General features: G+C 45.1%; 1 protein-coding gene across 1 annotated transcript in view; it reads right to left on the bottom strand.

Moving 5' to 3' along the window:
• The window catches only part of LOC115173515 (testican-1), a 243506-nt gene that overhangs the window by 44523 nt on the left and 178770 nt on the right, over nucleotides 1-20213 (bottom strand). The window contains exon 6 of the mRNA XM_029731676.1: nucleotides 3172-3292. Coding sequence (XP_029587536.1) covers nucleotides 3172-3292 — 121 coding nt within the window. The remainder of the gene's footprint in view (nucleotides 1-3171; nucleotides 3293-20213) is intronic.

Below are 20213 nucleotides of genomic sequence, written 5' to 3'. Positions count from 1 at the left end.
GGTCTTGGCTAGCTTAATGTTCCCGGTAGGAAGCTAGCTAGCACTGACTCACGTGGCTGCTAGCGCCGTCATGAAAAGGGGCATGAGGGAAGCCCTACAATAGTATGTTTTTCTAAGTAGTGAGAACGGTAGGGAGCAGACAACAAGAACATAGCTTTTGAAAGAGGTCAAGTTTTTGCTGTGAGACAATGGGGTAACCTAGTTAACCACTGGTTGTTTTCCCCATAGGTGGGCTGGGCCACGACGTTCTATCTAATACCGACTGGGACGATTTAGCAACTGGTGATTTTCAGGCTGTCTTTTCAAATAGCTCTCTACACTAATAGGGCATTATCATAATGTTCACAATCTCACAGTATTATTCATACCTCATAGTGTGGTATTATATAAGAACACAGAGAAATCACGTTTTTTGACTGAACTAGGCCTTTGAACTCAATTTCATTGGATATTGCTTGTTTATACAACTTTAATTGCATCCAAATTGCATTCAAAATGCACATTGTAGAAGTCAAATTGCACACAGTTGCATCGCTCCCAATCAACGTTGTCTATTCAGTAGATAAACAAGTCTGCCAACTACACTTCTTGTTCCAAATGGTCCAAAACAAGTAGAATAATAACAGCATGTCTAATCACTCCAATCTAATTGTCTTCGTACCAAGATGGTGCCCGAGGGGTCCATTACTGCTGTAACTCAAACCAAATGATGTACTGTACATCCATGTTTCAGTCTCTCTCTCTCTCCTTGTGGATAGTAGTGTGTGTGTGTGTGTGTGTGTGTGTGCGCGTGCGTGCGTGCGTGCGCGCGCCAGGGTAATGAAGGCCCTGGTCCACCAGGGCTTTTCTATAACGGCCGTAATTACATTGGATAAAATCTTCCAGCAGTCTTCTCGTTAAGTGCTCCGCCCTCCCTCCCGCCCTCCCTCCCTCACCCAGCCTGTCTGTCGACACATCACCCTCCTCTACAACAACACCAGAGGTGTGAAGTTAGAGAACACAAACCCTTCACTGAAATGAATCTGGGATGTACGGCGAACGTCAATACGCCGACTTGAGAATGAATAGAGTGCTGGTGTCAGAGTGGGGGGTAAGGGGTAAATCTGTCACACATCTCTGGCTGTGAAACGGGCACATTCCCGTCCAGGTCTGGTGCGGTGCGGATCGGCAGTCAGACACCTCCTTGATGCCTATAATTATCCAACTCCCCAGCTGTGACAAAAACACTATAATCACAGATTAGACATGCCACGCACTGCCAATACCTACTAGTGAATAAAAAAGCAATTATGTCTCATAATACTGTGTAATATAAAACGCTGATGAGGCTGATCAAAATCTCCTAAAGATGTCCCCCCCATCCTCCTCCTCCCTCCCTCCTTTTCATAGATAACCCTGAAAGCCTAGGAGAGCTGTGTGTGTGTGTGAGTGTGCGTGTGTGTGGGTGTGTTGAAGCGTGTGCTTCCTCTAGTCAGGGTATCCATGTCTGGGTGGATAACACATACGAGTGGCGAGGGAGAGAAGGATCGCTGTCAGATAGCTGTGTGTCCAACACGCCTGTGTTTGTTCATGCGTGTGGTCTCTGTGTTACGTGTCGGGGTGTGATAGAATGGTGTGCGCGTACGTGTGTGGGAAGAGGGGAGGGCATTAGGCTCACGGACCACCCCCGGAGACCCCGCTGTGAAACTCTCCCCCTCTTCTTTACCCAGCAGACATCATTCTGACTGACTGGCCACAGAGCACAAGGAGGGAGAGAGGGAGAGCGGGAGCAAGAGCAAGAGAGAGAGAAAGAGAGAAGGAGAGAATGGAGAGAGAGCAAAATGAAGAGAGAGGGAGAATAAAGAGGGAGAAGGGAATAATCCTTATTTTCCTCCTAGCTCGTTGTTTCTCTCTGTCCATCGGTTTCTCTTCATTTGCCTGCCTCCTTAGTGCTCTCTGTCCAGCTCTCTCAAATCGCGGCAGGGTCTCTCTCCATCTCATTGGCCTCCTGGTGATAGTGTGTGCGACCGTTCGTGTGTGTGGGGGGGGGGGGGGGGCAGTTCAGCGGTGTTTCCCTTGACACATTTCACACATTTCACACACACACACACACACACACACACACACAAATTATTAGGACATGTGAACACTTTAACTAAAGTTCCAGCTGGGTATTTGATCTGTGCATGAGCTATGACAAGGAGAGCCTTCCTCGTTGGCGAAAATGAAGTGAGTTTGGAAAATCCCAAAGTGTGCATCTTTCAAACAGTTTTCACATACAAACTTTATGTGTCTGAACTCGGAATCAAATAGGTTTCCCAAAGATGATACGATTCCTGTGATACAGTACAACGTTTATTTTGATTGCCGATTTTACGCGTCTTTCAAAGTCCCATCAGGTAGCCTGATTATCCAGGCTACCATATAAACCGGATTGTAAGGGAAATCATTCTTCTTGCAAAGCATGTCAACATTTCAATCTAACTATTATATTCACCAGAGTATTCGCAATAATTAAATGCATGTAAATGTACACAGGTTATATTTCTGATATATTCAGCTTGAAACTGGATCAGCAGAGCAGTGGTAGCTACAGAAGATGTGCTTGGGGCCCTCCAGTGACGAGTCTCTGTTCTGCTCTTCTCTACACCCAGAGGCGCCAGTAATTATGAGTAACGAGCACTTACTCCCTATTAACGGCCATTGCATAATTGATATTTGTTTGTATTAAACTGAAGACGGGAGAGAGGCACCGGGATCAAGTGTTGAGGGGGGCCCCATGCCTCCCCCTTCTTTCTCTCCCCCACAGAGCTCCTATATGTAATTATATGCTCCCCCCCTTTCCGTCCCCTCCTCCTCCCCCTTCTTCCTGTTTTCTCTGTCAATCAAACGCCATCTCAGTGGACAAGAGCAGTAATAGAAGCTGAGGTAATGCCATGCAGAGTGCATACCTCCACGGACTTCAATGACTGCAGAGAGAGGCTAGGACACGGTGATTGCACATGATTTGCACTTAGGAAGCAGGTGGGTGGTGTGGCTAATACCAGGCCAGGGTATACTGTAGGTTACTAAATTATATACATCATCAAAGCCATAAAGCTAAAGAAAGGCATTCGAGTTTGAGCTTTTCTTTTCATTTCCAGCTCATTGTAGAGGAAAAAGGACTAATGGTGTGCTTTATGAGAGTCTTACCTGTGTCTAGGCTGCTTGTGGTTGGTGTTGGTGCAGATGGCTGTCTGGTAGTCGTGGCTGAAACACACCTTGTGAGGAGGGCAGCGCACCTTCAGACACGGGTCTTTAGTGGCATCCGGAGCTACATGGAGAGAGCGAAGGGACAAAATTCATCACTAAATGATTAAATCATGACCTACCATTGGCAGTACAAATGCAAAGTTCATCAAGACAAGTATGCTCATATCCAGGGGGGGACAAAAATGCAATTTTAGGATGTGGCTGGGGCATGCCCCCCCCCATTCCCAGTGAAAGTTGCGCCCCAGCTCATATCAGACTAGTATCAGTCCAGAGAGAATATGGATTCTAGGAACAAAGAGAGAAGAGAGGGGGCAGAGAAGAGAGTCTATTCACGACCGATAAATATCTTTCAATCATTCAGACACAGAGACAAAGGAAAGGAGTCCAATGAAAAAAACCTGAGTGCCATATCAGTGTCACACAACTACACGCACACCGCCTTCTTTCGCAGTGCTTTGACAAATGTCCGCCCTCGCCATTCAGAAATAAGCATTTCTGTCAATGCCAGCAACCATAAAATAGAGGGGAGAGAAGGGGAGCGAGGGAGATGGGGGGAAGAGAAAGCAAGGGAGAGGGTGTGTGCCTGTAGGGGGCTTATAGCAGTGGCCTGGCCCCTAAATGCTCTAGGATCTCAAACATATAAAACAGTGACAGTTGAACCCTAAAGTCCTCCTCCCTGATCTGAAACCTATGTGTTTAACCTGCACCTTCAGCCATTCCAACATTCAGCAATCTCACAGCTGAGAATACACATTGCATTAAGAAAAGTAATAACCATACGGAGAGTGAGAGACATGGATGTAGCTACAGATTTTGGAGTGTGACCATTCTGGACCTGCCTCATCAGAACTCTGTGCAAGCTAGTAGTATAGCCCTGTCTGCGTTCACATCAATCTCCCTAGCAACATTATCTCCATGGCTGCGAGACACAGGTGGCTGGCGTCCAAGGTGACGAAGATCAAAGACACACATTGGCTCTGAGTGTCCGGTCACTTCACTCTACGGTTACTACACAAATCCACCCACAGGGGATGGAGAGAAAAGGAATAAAGAAAGTGGGAGAGGGGGAGGAAGAAAGAGAGAGATGAGGGTGCTGTAAAGGAGGGAAATATGTAGGACTGTGGGGGGGATCAGTTACCATTACTCAGTTCTTCTGATTCCATATATTCACTAGGGAGGAGAGGAGAGGAGAAGGAGAGGAGAGGAGAGGAGGAGGAGAGGAGAAGGAGAGGAGAGAAGAGGAGGAGGAGGAGGAGGAGAGGAGAAGGAGAGGAGAGAAGAGGAGAGGAGGAGGTACAGAGAGGAAAGATGACCAACAGTCATGCTTTGATTCTAATGGGCATTACCTGCCTGTCTAACAGCTCCAGTCTCATCAGTGTGACAGAACATAACAATATGCAGTGCCTTTGGAAAGTATTCAGACCCCTTGACTTTTTACACGTTGTTATGTTACAGACCTATTCTAAAATGGATTGAATAAAAAAATCCTCAGCAATCAACACACACAACCCCATAATGACAAAGTGAAAACAGGGTTCTAGAAATTTTAGCACATTTATTACAAATAAAAAACAGAAATACCTTATTTACATAAGCATTCAGACACTGCTATGAGACTCGAAATTGAGCTCAGGTGCATCCTGTTTCCATTGATCATCCTTGAGATGTTTCTACAACTTGATTGGAGTCCACCTGTTGTGAATTCAATTGATTGGACAGGATTTGGAAAGGCACACACCTGTCTATATAAGGTCCCACAGTTGACAGTGCATGTCAGAGCAAAAACCAAGCCATAAGGTCGAAGGAATTGTCCGTAGAGCTCCGAGACAGGATTGTGTCGAGGCACAGATCTGGGGAAGGTTCCAAAACATTTGAGGCATTGAAGGTCCCCAAGAACACAGTGGCCTCCATCATTCTTAAATGGAAGAAGTTTGAAACCACCAAGACTCTTCCTAGAGCTGGCCGCCCGGGCAAACTGAGTAATTGGGGGAGAAGGGCCTTGGCCAGGGAGGTGACCAAGAACCCGATAGTCACTTTGATAGAGTTCTAGAGCAGTGATTTTCAAGGGTCACGGGAGGATTTTAAGGGGTCGGGAGACTTGTGCAAGAATAATATATATATATATATATATATATATATATATATATATATATATATAGTTGAAGTCAGAAGGTAACATACACCATAGCCAAATACATTTAAACTCAGTTTTTCACAATTCCTGACATTTAATCCCAGTAAAAATTCCCTGTCTTAGGTCAGTTAGGATCACCACTTTATTTTAACAATGTGAAATGTCAGAATAATAGCAGAGAGAATGAGTTATTTCAGCTTTTATTTATTTAATCACATTCCCAGTGGGTCAGACGTTTACATACACTCAATTAGTATTTGGTCGCATTGCCTTTAAATTGTTTAATTGGGTCAAACGTTTCAGGTAGCCTTGCACAAGCTTCCCACAATAAGTTGGGTGAATTTTGGCCCATTCCTCCTGACAGAGCTGGTGTAACTGACTCAGGTTTGTAGGCCTCCTTGCTCGCACATACTTTTTCAGTTCTGGCAACAAGTTTTCTTTACGATTGAGGCCAGGGCTTTGCGATGGCCACTCCAATAACCTTGACTTTGTTGTCCTTAAGCCATTTTGTCACAACTTTGGAAGTATGCTTGGGGTCATTGTCAATTTGGAAGACCCATTTGAGACCAAGCTTTAACTTCCTGACTGATTTCTTAAGATGTTGCTTCAATATATCCACATTATTTTCCTACCTCATGATGCCATCTACTTTGTGAAATGCACCAGTCCCTCCTGCAGCAAAGCACCCCCACAACATGATACTGCCACCCCTGTGCTTCATGGTTGGGATGGTGTTCTTCGGCTTGCAAGCCTCCCCCTTTTTCCTCCAAACATAACGATGGTCATTATGGCCAAACAGTTCTATTTTTGTTTCATCAGACCAGAGGACATCTCTCCAAAAATTATGATCTTTGTCCCCATGTACAGTTGCAAACCGTAGTCTGACTTTTTTTATGGTGGTTTTGGAGCAGTGGCTTCTTCCTTGCTGAGCGGCCTTTCAGGTTATGTCGATATAGGACTCGTTTTACTGTGGATATAGATACTTTTGTACCTGTTTCCTCCAGCATCTTCACAAGGTCCTTTGCTGTTGTTCTGGGACTGATTTGCACTTTTCGCACCAAAGTAAGTTCATCTCTCCTTCCTGAGCGGTATGACGGCCGCATGGTCCTATGGTGTTTATACTTGCTTACTATTGTTTGTACAGATGAACGTGTTACCTTCAGGCATTTTGGAAATTGCTCCCAAGAATGAACCAGACTTGTGGAGGTCTCCATTTTTTTCTGAGGTCTTGGCTGATTTCTTTTGATTTTCCCATGATGTCAAGTGAAGAGGCACTGAGTTTGAAGGTAGGCCTTGAAATACATCCACAGGTAAACCTCTAATTGACTCAAATGATGTTAATTAGCCTATCAGAAGCTTCTAAAGCCATGACATTTTCTTGAATTTTCCCAGCTGTTTAAAGGCACAGTCAATTTAGTATATGTAAACTTCTGACCCACTGGAATTGTGATACAGTGAATTATAAGTGAAATAATCTGTCTGTAAACAATTGTTGGAAAAATTACTTGTGTCATGCACAAAGTAGATGTCCTAACCGACTTGCCAAAACTATAGTTTGTTAACAAGAAATTTGTGGAGGGGTTGAAAAACGAGTTTTAATGACTCCAACCTAAGTGTATGTAAACTTCCGACTTCAACTGTATAAACATACACACACTACTGTTCAAAAGTTTGGGCTCACTTAGAAATGTCTTTGTTTTTGAAAGAAAAGCACATTTTCTTTGCCCATTAAAATAACATAAAATTCACCCAACTTATTGTGGGAAGCTTGTGGAAGGCTACCCGAAACGTTTGAGCCAAGTTAAACAATTTAAAGGCAATGCTACCAAACACTAATTGAGTGTATGTAAACTTCTGACCCACTGGGAATGTGATGAAAGTAATAAAAGCGAAAATAAATAATTCTCTCTACTATTATTCTGACATTTCACATTCTTAAAATAAAGTGGTGATTCAAACTGACCTAAGACGGGGAATTTTTACTTGGATTAAATGTCAGGAATTGTGAAAAACTGAGTTTAAATGTCTTTGGGTAAGGTGTATGTTAACTTCAGACTTCAACTGTATATAACATTAAAACATTTGAAAGGTAACTGCTGCACTGATTATTGTTGCTGACTTTACACGAGCAGTGCGTCAGCATTGGTGAAATGACTAGCTACGTTCGAACCCTGAGGATTTTCACACTGCACTCACTCACTGACGAACACAATAACGCTCCCTCCCCCACACACTGATCCAAATGTGACACACAATTGTTGTGCACTGAAATCTTGGGAGAGTCAACCGCCAACTTAAAACCATACCGCTATCCAATGACATCATGAGGAGTAGAATCCAGGACATGTCTGAGGACATGACGCGCCAGACATTAGAGAGCACCAGTGCAAATGGCCATTACGCACAGCAGCTTGATGAATCCACAGATGTGGCTAACCATGCAATTCTAACGGTCTATATCAGACACGTGTGGGATAATAACTTCGAGGAGCAGTTCCTTTTTAGTGCTGATTTTCCCACCACCACCACCGCAGAGCCTGTCTTTAACACAGTGGATATGTACCTGGGCTCCGTGGGACTGGCCTGGGATGGGTGCGTCGGTGTGACCACTGATGGGGCAGCTGCCATGTCGGGAAAGCACCCCGGGGTAGTAAAGCGGATCCTGGAGAGAGCACCGAGTGCGACGTGGAACCACTGCTCCTACACAGGGAGGCTTTGGCAGCGAAGGACATGGTGCCTGAGCTCCACACCACTCTCCAGGATGTGATCAAGTGTGTCAACTATATCAAAAAGAGTTCCGGGACGAGCAGGTGTTTCCAGGCCTTCTGCAGGGATATGGGGAGGGAGCACCAGCAGGTGCTTTATCATGCAGAGGTCCACTGTCTTTCCAGCTGTAAGGTGTTGGGTTGTTTTTATGAACTTCGAGTGGAGATTGCTGCATTTCTTTCGGAAAACAAGTCATCTCTGCCTGAACATTCCGATTGTGAGGAATGGCTCGCGCAAATTCCCTACCTGGCGGATATTTTTGATCATCTGAATTCTCTCAATGTGTCAATGCAAGGGAGGGGGCACAATCGATTTGAACAGAGGGACAAAGTGGATGCCTTCAAGATGAAACTGACTGTTTGGGCAAATCATGTTTCTAACGGGAGGATTGACATGTTTCCCAATGCTGATTTTGAGATTCAGAATCTGAACAACAAAGCGCACAGCGACACACAAACAAACCGTTCAACAGCATCTTGTCAAGCTGCAGGGTATGTTCCTGCGACTACTTCCCGGAGGAGAACAGGAGACTGGATACGGGACGCCTTTCGGGTGGAGATGGGAAGCGTCACGTTGCCAAGCAACGAAGAGGATCTGATGGTGGGCGCTGTCATTAGACCGAGGACTGAGCATGTGCTTCCCGGAAATGACACTGCCGAAGTCCTGATGCAGCGTAACGGGAGAGTATCCTGCTTTCTCCTGTCATGAAATCCGAATCATGCTACCGTTCAGCACTACCCGTCTGTGTGAAAGTGGCTTCTCTGCTATGGCCGTGCTGAAAACTAAAAGCAGAAACAAACTGGACAGCCAGCATGACCTCCGAGTTGCCCTGTCAACCAGACTTCAATAAACTTATCAAACTGAAGAACAAGGCAGTTAACCCACTGTTCCTAGGCCGTCATTGTAAATAAGAATTTGTTCTTAACTGACTTGCCTAGTTAAATAAAGGTAAAAAAATATAAACAATTAAAAAGAAACACCCCCAGCTTTCCCACTGATAGGCCACGCACGCACGCACACACGCGCGCACACACACACACACACTAAATAAACAAGTTAATGAGTTATAGTTCACTATGTTAATTATTATTGTTAATTCATTCTGACATTCATATTACATTTTATTGAACTGGTTAAAAACTTTACACCTTTACAAAAACTTTTCAAGGTTGTGAAACAATAAACATTGCAATTGATGATTTAAGAATTCCTAATGATTGTTGTTGTTTCTATTTTAAACACTGGTATGTTTACTGTTCATTAACATTATTGGACTGGTTTTAATGTCATGTTCTGAGTCTGATCATTTCTTACACCCAACTACTGAACTGGTCGCCTAATTAAATGGCTTATTCTCTTCAACTGATATTAAATGTTTTCTCAGTCAATATGGCTGTGTAATGACTTTCTTTACTACCATAATTGAGACAGAGTCTATTTTGCAAGTGAAGCTTGCCCAAGAAGGCAGCTGCAATACAACATTACAAAATGGAATCATCGACAGTCCATAATATTGGGTCGTGACTCAATTATCACTGTCAAATTTGGGTCCCCAGGCAAAACCAGTGGAGAATGAACCACTGCTCTAGAGTTCCTCTGTGGAGACAGGGGTTATCTTCCAGAAGGACAACCATCTCTTCAGCACTCCACCAAATCAGGCGTTTACGGTAGAGTGGCCAGATGGAAGCCACTCCTCAGTAAAAGGCACATGACAGCCCACTTGGAGTTTGCCAAAAGGCATCTAAAGACTCTCAGACCATGAGAAACAAAATTCTCTGTTCTGATGAAACCAAGATTGAACTCTTTGGCCTGAATGCTAAGCGTCACATCTGGAGGAAACCTGGCACCATCCCTACGGTGAAGCATGGTGGTGGCAGCATCATGTTGTGTGGATGTTTTTTAGCGGCAGGGACTGGGAGAGTAGTCAGGACCGAGGCAAAGATGAACGGAGCAAAGTACATAGAGATCCTTGATGAAAACCTGCTCCAGAGCGCTCAGGACCTCAGACTGGGGTGAAGGTTCACCTTCCAACTGGACAAGGACCCTAAGCACACAGCAAAGACAACACAGGAGTGGCTTCGGGACAAGTCTTTGAATGTCCTTAAGGGACCCAGCCAGAGCCCGGACTTGAACCCGATCTCTGGAGAGACCTGAAAATAGCTGTGCAACAACACTCCCCATCCAACCTGAGCTTGAGAAGATCTGCAGAGAAGAATGGGAGAAACTCCCCAAATACAGGTATTTTCTTTTATTTAACCTTTATTTAACTAGGCAAGTCAGTTAAGAACAAATTCTTATTTACAATGACGGCCTACCCCGGCCTAACCCGGACGATGCTAGGTCAATTGTGCGCCGCCCTATGGGACTCCCAATCACAGCCGGATGTGATGCAGCCAGGATTCGAACCAGGTACTGTAGTGATGCCTCTTGCACTGAGATGCAGTGCCTTAGACTTCCACGCCACTCGGGAGCCCCACACTCGGGGGTGTGCCAAGCTTGTAGCATCATACCCAAAAAGACTCAAGGCTGTAATCGCTGCCAAAGGTCCTTCAACAAAGTACTGATTAAAGGGTCTGAATACTTATTTAAAATGTGATATTTAAGTTTTTTCTTTTAATACATTTTGCTTTGTCATTATGGGGTGTTGTGTGTAGATTGATGATGGGGGAAAAAACGATTTAATCCATTTTAGAATAAGGCTGTAACGTAACAAAATGTGGAAAAAGTCAAGGGGTCTGAATACTTTCCGAATGCACTGTATACATTTTAAAAAAGAAACAGTAAACTGTTGTGAACACAACCTGGATCAAAGCAGGAACCTGTGGAGAAAACAACAAGGACTAAAAACCTAGAATCACCTTCAAAGCCAAAAGGATTCCGTGCGGCTGACACACAGACCCCCTTAGCAAACTCAGAGTGTGTCTGATAACTTCACAACACAAGAGTGGCCAGGCCTCAACTATCTCTCTAATGGGTTGTGTTTGAGCTGTGTCTGCTACACCGGTGGTTACGTCCTGGTTTAGTTCTGGTATACACTGCTGGTACACAGCGATACATTTATTGGATTTTTTTTTATTTGACCTTTATTTAACCAGGTAGGCTAGTTGAGAACAAGTTCTCATTTACAACTGCGACCTGGCCAAGATAAAGCAAAGCAGTGCGACACAAACAACAACACAGAGTTACACATGGAATAAACAAGCGTACAGTCAATAACACAGTCGTAAAAAAGCAAGTCTATATACAGTGTGTGCAAATGGCGTGAGGAGGTAAGGCAATAAATAGTCCATAGTAGCAAAGTAATTACACTTTAACAAATTAACACTGGAGTGATAGATATGCAGATGATGATGTACAAGTAGAAATACTGGTGTGCAAAAGAGCAGAAAAGTAAATAAAAACAATATGGGGATGAGGTAGGTAGATTGGATGGGCTATTTATAGATGGGCTGTGTACAGCTGCAGCGATCGGTTAGCTGCTCAGATAGCTGATGTTTAAAGTTAGTGTGGGAAATATAAGTCTCCAGCTTCAGCGATTTTTGCAATTCGTTCCAGTCATTGGCAGCAGAGAACTATAAGGGAAGGCGGCCAAAGGAGGTGTTGGCTTTGGGGATGACCAGTGAGATATACCTGCTGGAGCGCGTGCTACGAGTGGGTGTTGTTATCGTGACCAGTGAGCTGAGATAAGGTGGAGCTTTACCTAGCATAGACTTATAGATGACCTGGAGCCAGTGGTTCTGGCGACGAATATGTAGCGAGGGCCAGTCGACTAGAGCATACAGGTCACAGTGGTGGGTGGTATAAGGGGCTTTGGTGACAAAACGGATGGCACTGTGATAGACTGCATCCAGTTTGCTGAGTAGAGTGTTGGAGGCTATTTTGTAAATGACATCGCCGAAGTTGAGGATTGGTAGGATAGTCAGTTTTACGAGGGTATGTTTGGCGGCGTAAGTGAAGGAGGCTTTGTTGCGAAATAGGAAGCCGATTCTAGATTTTATTTTGGATTGGAGATGTTTGATATGAGTCTGTAAGGAGAGTGTAAAGTCTAGCCAAACACCTAGGTATTTGTAGTTGTCCACATATTCTAAGTCAGAACCGTCCAGAGTAGTGATGCTAGTCAGGCGGGCGGGTGCGGGCAGCGAACGGTTGAAAAGCATGCAGTTAGTTTTACTAGCGTTTAACAGCAGTTGGAGGACACGGAAGGAGTGTTGTATGGCATTGAAGCTCGTTTGGAGGTTTGTTAACACAGTGTCCAAAGAAGGGCCAGATGTATATAGAATGGTGTTGTCTGCGTAGAGGTGGATCAGGGAATCACCCGCAGCAAGAGCGACATTGTTGATATATACAGAGAAAAGAGTCGGCCTGAGAATTGAACCCTGTGGTACCCCCATAGAGACTGCCAGAGGTCCGGACAACAGGCCCTCCGATTTGACACACTGAACTCTGTCTGAGATACATAGGATATTACCTGTTCACTTCTCAAAGTGAGCGAGTGAATGAGTAAACAAAGTCAAAGTTAAAGGAGGCATGTTGGTGAAAATGTTTAACGGAATACTTGAAGATGGGTTTGCTGGGCATACATGGAAGATATACATGTTTTCTGTTGATTATGAAATAGTTTGTCAAATCTCTGACTCTCTACTGTGCACTCTGAAGCTGTCCAGGAATGTGCCATTTTTTTTATCTCCCTCATCATCCCCGACTCTCTCTCCCTCTCTCGTTCTCTCTTTTTCTCCCGCTCGCTTTCTGAGATTGAGAGACGGCATGGCAATATTTTTCCTGATATCTGTCTGTTTTGTGGCGTCGGCTGTAGGTGGAGTGTTTATATCTTATTTAGGGTTTACCTTGGCTCTCTCTCTGCTACAGAGCAGGAAGAAACTCATCTGATTTCATTCCCCGCGGAAAATGACTTTCTGCCCGAGAGGGAAATGAGAGATAAGAGGAGGATGAGAAGGGGGAGGAGGAGAGATGAGAGGGGGATGTGGGTGAAAGGGGGTAAGAGGTGGTAAGAGGGTGACAGGAGGAGAGTGAGGGGTGAGACGAGGGTGAAAGAGATAAGAGTGGGTGAGAGGAGAAGAGAGAGATGAGAGGTGGAGAGAAAGACATGAGAGGAAGGGAGAAGGGGAAGATGGTTAACAGAGAGGTCGAGGACAGCTTAGAGCAAATGCAACCCACATACTAAACAGATACAAAATTACAACCCACGTACAAAACAGATACAAAAATTAAACCCACATTCAAAACAGATACAAAATTACAACCCACGTATAAAACAGATAGAAATATACACATTCAATTACCCTGACATAAAAGGTGCATTTCTCAATTCCATACTTTCGAGTAGCATAATTATGCATTTCATTTCATAAGGCACAACACAGATGATGAGAGAAAGCAGGGGATGAGAACGGAAGAAGAGAAAACCCACGTGTAGTTCATAGAGTAATAATGAGAGACTGGGATAATGGGGAGAAGCGAGGGATGAGAGAGAGAGAGAGAGAAAGAGAGAGAGAGAAAGAGAGAGCGAGAGAGGGGAAAGCAGAGCCTTTATCTGCCTATTACAGGCCTGAGTGAAAAGCCTTGGCTGTTTAACCAACTGCACCATATTCCGTATCTCTCCTCTTTCACTATCCCTCTCTCCTTCTCCCTCCCCCTCTCCTTATTTACGATCCCTCTCTCTCTACTACTTCCTCTTTCTCCCTCCCACTTTATTTTACTCACAATCCCCGTCTCTCACTCCCTGTATCACTATCCCTCTCTCACTCTCAAAATCGTTTGCTTGCTCCTTTAACCCACCTCTATCTTACATCTTTAGTCTCTATTCGCTACAGCCGTGGACTTTTAGTGTTAATAACCCTGATAGAATATTTATCTCCCTCTCTCTCTACCCTTTCTCCCTCCCACTCACTGCATCTTTGATTTGTTTTAATAAAAAAACCAAAACACATGAAAAACGTCCCAATTGTCTCCGATTATTTTTCGGACCGTCGGTTGCCGTAGCAACGCTATCCTCGGAATGTCATGAGCGAGACGGTCTCCGTCTGATAAACGAGTGGAGAGGTGGAGAGTGACAGATGCTAAAACAAACAAATGCTCGATAAAGGACTATGAAGGGAAAACATTCCGATCGGAGAAGAGATCAAAAGACTGGGAGAGGGGACTGGGAGAGGGTGCAAGCATGCATGCGTGCTCGTACGTTTGTGTGCGTCAGCCCATGACGCAAAGTGGGTTAATGTGTGAGTGACAGCTGTCGGGAGCCAAGGATGGCACCATAGGGAGGGACAATCGAATCTGAAAACACACACACGCACATATATATACTGCTCAAAAAATAAAGGGAACACTTAAACAACACAATGTAACTCCAAGTCAATCACACTTCTGTGAAATCAAACTGTCCACTTAGGAAGCAACACTGATTGACAATACATTTCACATGCTGTTGTGCAAATGGAATAGACAACAGGTGGAAATTATAGGCAATTAGCAAGACACCCCCAATAAAGGAGTGGTTCTGCAGGTGGGGACCACAGACCACTTCTCAGTTCCTATGCTTCCTGGCTGATGTTTTGGTCACTTTTGAATGCTGGCGGTGCTTTCACTCTAGTGGTAGCATGAGACGAAGTCTACAACCCACACAAGTGGCTCAGGTAGTGCAGCTCATCCAGGATGGCACATCAATGCGAGCTGTGGCAAGGAGGTTTGCTGTGTCTGTCAGCGTAGTGTCCAGAGCATGGAGGCGCTACCAGGAGACAGGCCAGTACATCAGGAGACGTGGAGGAGGCCGTAGGAGGGCAACAACCCAGCAGCAGGACCGCTACCTCCGCCTTTGTGCAAGGAGGAGCAGGAGGAGCACTGCAAGAGCAAAATGACCTTCAGCAGCCCAAAATGTGCATGTGTCTGCTCAAACGGTCAGAAACAGACTCCATGAGGGTGGTATGAGGGCCCGACGTCCACAGGTGGGGGTTGTGCTTACAGCCCAACACCGTGCAGGACGTTTGGCATTTGCCAGAGAACACCAAGATTGGCAAATTCGCCACTGGCGCCCTGTGCTCTTCACAGATGAAAGCAGGTTCACACTGAGCACATGACAGATGTGACAGAGTCTGGAGACGCCGTGGAGAACGTTCTGCTGCCTGCAACATCCTCCAGCATGACTGGTTTGGCGGTGGGTCAGTCATGGTGTGGGGTGGCATTTCTTTGGGGGGCCGCACAGCCCTCCATGTGCTTGCCAGAGGTAGCCTGACTGCCATTAGGTACCGAGATGAGATCCTCAGACCCCTTGTGAGACCATATGCTGGTGCGGTTGGCCCTGGGTTCCTCCTAATGCAAGACAATGCTAGACCTCATGTGGCTGGAGTGTGTCAGCAGTTCCTGCAAGAGGAAGGCATTGATGCTATGGACTGGCCCGCCCGTTCCCCAGACCTGAATCCAATTGAGCACATCTGGGACTTCATGTCTTGCTCCATCCACCAACGCCACGTTGCACCACAGACTGTCCAGGAGTTGGCGGACGCTTTAGTCCAGGAATGGGAGGAGATCCCTCAGGAGACCATCCGCCACCTCATCAGGAGCATGCCCAGGCATTGTAGGGAGGTCATACAGGCACGTGGAGGCCACACACACTACTGAGCCTCATTTTGACTTGTTTTAAGGACATTACATCAAAGTTGGATCAGCCTGTAGTGTGGTTTTCCACTTTAATTTTGAGTGTGACTCCAAATCCAGACCTCCATGGGTTGATAAATTGGATTTCCATTGATTATTTTTGTGTGATTTTGTTGTCAGCACATTCAACTATGTTAAGATAAAAGTATTTAATAAGATTTTCATTTATTCAGATCTAGGATGTGTTATTTTAGTGTTCCCTTTATTTTTTTGAGCAGAATATATATATATATATATATATATATATATATATATATATATATATATATATATATATATATATATATATATATACACATATACACAGAGTGTACAGAACATTAAGGACACCTGCTCTTCCCATAACATAAACTGAGCAGGTGAATCCAGGTGAAAGCTGTGATCCCTTATTGATGTCACTTGTTAAATCACACTACACTTCAAATCAGTGTAGATGAAGGGGAGGAGGCAGGTTAAAGAATAATTTTTACGCCTTGAGACAAATAAAACTTGGATTATGTATGTGTGTCATTCAGAGGGTGAATGGGCAAGATAAAATAATTAAGTGTCTTTGAACGGGGTATGGTAGTAGGTGCCAGGCGCGCCGGTTTGTGTCAAGAACTGCAACGCTGCTGGGTTTTTTACTCTCAACAGTTTCCCGTGTGTATCAACAATGGTCCACCACCCAAAGGACATCCCGTCAACTTGACACAACTGTGGGAAGCATTGGAGTCAACATGGCCCAGCCTCCCTGTGGAACGCTTGACACCTTGTAGAGTCCATGCCCAGATGAATTGAGGCTGTTCTGAGGGCAAAAGGGGGTGCAACTCAATATTAGGAAGGTGTTCGTAATGTTTGGTCTACTCAGTGTGTATATACACAAATATATATAGAGTATTTATACAGTAGCAGTCAAAAGTTTGGACACACCTACTCATTCCAGGGTTTTTCTTCATTTGCAATATTTTCTACATTGCAGAATAATAGTGAAGACATCAAAACTATGAAATAACACATAGAATCATGTAGTAACCAAAAAAGTGTTAAATAAAGTAGCCACCCTTTGCATTGATGACAGCTTTGCACACTCTTGGCATTCTCTCAACCAGCTTCATGAGGTAGTCACCTGGATTGCATTTCAATTAACAGGTGTGCCTTGTGGAATTTATTTTCTTCTTAATGTGTTTGAGCCAATCAGTTGTGTTGTGACAAGGTAGGGGTGGTATACAGAAGATAGCCCTATTTGGTAAAAGACCAAGTCCATATTATGGCAAGAACAGCTCAAATAAGCAAAGAGAAATGACAGTCCACCATTACTTTAAGACATGGTCAGTCAATGCGGAACATTTCAAGAACTTTGAAAGTTTCTTCAAGTGCAGTCGCACGTGAGGACCGCCATAGGAAAGGAAGACCCAGAGTTACCTCTGCTGCACAGGATAAGTTCATTAGAGTTAACGGCACCTCAGATTGCAGCCCAAATAAATGCTTCACAGAGTTCAAGTAACAGACACATCTCAACATCAACTGTTCAGAGGAGACTGTGTGAATCAGGCCTTCATGGTCGAAATGCTGCAAAGAAACCACTACTAAAGGACACCAATAAGAAGAAGAGACTTGCTTCGGCCAAGAAACAAGAGCAATGGACATTAGACCAGATGGAAATCTGTTCATTGGTCTGATGAGTCCAAATTTGAGATTTTTTTGTTCCAATCGCCGTGTCTTTGTGAGACGCAGAGTAGGTGAACGGATGATCTCTGCATATGTGTTTCCCACCGTGAAGCATGGAGGAGGAGGTGTGATGGTGTGGGGGTGCTTTGCTGGTGACACTGTCAGTGATTTATTTAGAATTCAAGGCACACTTAACCAGCATGGCTACCAGAGCATTCTGCAGTGATACGCCATCCCATCTGGTTTGCGCTTACCCTTGAATGAGTAGGTGTGTCCAAACTTTTGACTGGTACTATATATATATATATATACACACACACACCCACACACACACTTCCCTTTACCACACAACCATCCCTTCTTGTCATAATCCTTCTGTAAGTGCCAGGTTGATTGTCTGATTGATGCCCCCTGGGTGCAGTAACGGCAGTCTGTGGATTGGCACAGATGGCACCGAGTTGGCAGGTACAGCTAAGATGAGGGTGGCCGTGGACAAGAAGAGGGGAGGAGGGGGTTGGTAAAATGACAATGTTATATGTTCCGTTATTTAGCTTAAATCCACCGTGACACTGCATACACAGTTCTGCTCTATTCCTTCTTCCCATGTATCCTGCAGTTTTGTAAGCATTATAGACCCTCTCTATGGAGACTCAGGGACACATATCCAAAAAGACCATGGGGTCAGGATGGATAATGGTGTTTGTGTGTGTGTGTGTGTGTGTGTGTGGGGGGGGGGGGGTACAACGGTACATTACAACCATTAGTGCACTGTGTGTGAAGAAGAGATGAGTGTGTTAATCAGATCCAACCCTCTCCTGGCTGGCCCTGTCTTGGCTGGCTGTCCATCTGGCAGGAAGCCCTCTGCTTGCCAGCCCTAGTCACCTTGGCCCTCCAGTTGGCCACCAGAGCATCGAGACCTGGGTGGGACTTGAAGGCTCTAACACACACACGCACGCTCACTTACACACACACACACACACACACACCCCATCTCTCCCTTTCAGTATTTTCCTCGTTTTTTTGCTCAGACACCCAAAAACACACAGGTCAGGATAATCATTAAAGCTTTGGTCCATCATGGTAGCCAATGGGCTGTAAAACTTAGGACTAATTTGACACCAAAGTTGTTTATCTCTGGTCCTCTTCTCACAGTGAGTGTCTTGCTGAGACAGATTGTCTGTGCATTACTTGGTATTGGAGGAGGTCTTTATTGAGTCGATTTCACAAATGAATTGGCAATTTAGTGGCTGAGAGCAGCTCTCTTGTGGCTTTTAATGGTGCTGTTTAGCCCCTTTACCCAGTCTAAGTGGTGTCAATACACTGAGTGTACAAAACATTAGGAACACCTTCCTGATATTGAGTTGCACCCCATTTTGCCCTCATAACAGCCTCAATTCGTCAGGGCATGGACACTACAAGGTGTCGAAAGCGTTCCACAGGGATGCTGGCCCATGTTGACTCCATTGCTTCCAACAGTTGTGTCAAGTTGGATGGATGTCCTTTGGGTTATGGACCATTCTTGATACACGCGGGAAACTGTTGAGCTTGAAAAAGCCAGCAGCGTTGCAGTTCTTGACACAAACCGGAGCACCTACTACCATACCTCGTTTATAAGGCACTTATATTTTATGTCTAGCACATTCACTCTCTGAAAAGCACAAATATCGCACAATATCTCAAGGCTTAAAAATATTTATTTAACCTGTCTCCTCCCATTCATCTACACCGATTGAAGTGACATCAATAAGGGATCACAGCTTTCACCTGGATTCACCTGGTCAGTCCATGTCATGGAAAAGAGCAGGTTTTTTAATAATGTTTTGCACATTCAGTGTATATTTCTCCGCATCTGTCACACACACGTAAGCACAGGGAGACACACACAAACACGCACCCCCTTGCTTGCACACACACACACACTTTATTTATGCTCTCTCTCATCCAAGGCTAAGGGTAGGTAACACATCCGCCACGCTGATCCTCAACACGGGGTGCCCTCAGGGGTGCGTGCTCAGTCCCCTCCTGTACTCCCTGTTCACTCATGTCTGCATGGCCAGGCACGACTCCAACACCATCATTAAGTTTGCCGATGACACAACAGTGGTAGGCCTGATCACCGACAACGACGAGACAGCTTATAGGGAGGAGGTCAGAGACCTGACCATGTGGTGCCAGGACAACAACCTCTCCCTCAATGTGATCAAGACAAAGGAGATGATTGTGGACTACAGGAAAAGGAGAACCGAGCACACACCCATTCTCATCGACGGGGCTGTAGTGGAGCAGGTTGAGAGCTTCAAGTTCATTGGTGTACGCATCACCAACAAACTAACATGGTCCAAGCACACCAAGACAGTCGTGAAGAGGGCACGACAAAACCTATTCCCACTCAGGAGACTGAAAAGATTTGGCATGGGTCCTCAGATCCTCAAAAGGTTCTACAGCTGCACCATCGAGAGCATCCTGACGGGTTGCATCACTGCCTGGTATGGCAACTGCTCAACCTCCAACCACAAGGCACTACAGAGGGTAGTGCATATGGCCCAGTACTGGGGCCAAGCTTCCTGCCATCCAGGACCTCTATACCAGGCGGTGTCACAGGAAGGCCCTAAAAATTGTTAAAGACTCCAGCCACCCTGGTCATAGACTGTTCTCTCTGCTACCGCACGCCAAGCGGTACCGGAGCGCCAAGTCTACGTCCAAGAGGCTTATAAACAGCTTCTACCCCCAAGCCATAAGACTCCTGAAATGGCTACCCAAACTATTT

Source organism: Salmo trutta, chromosome 3, assembly GCF_901001165.1.
Source record: "Salmo trutta chromosome 3, fSalTru1.1, whole genome shotgun sequence".
Lineage (NCBI taxonomy): Eukaryota > Metazoa > Chordata > Actinopteri > Salmoniformes > Salmonidae > Salmo > Salmo trutta.
The sequence above is the reverse complement of the archived record's forward strand: the minus strand, read 5'-3'. Positions and strand labels throughout refer to the sequence as shown.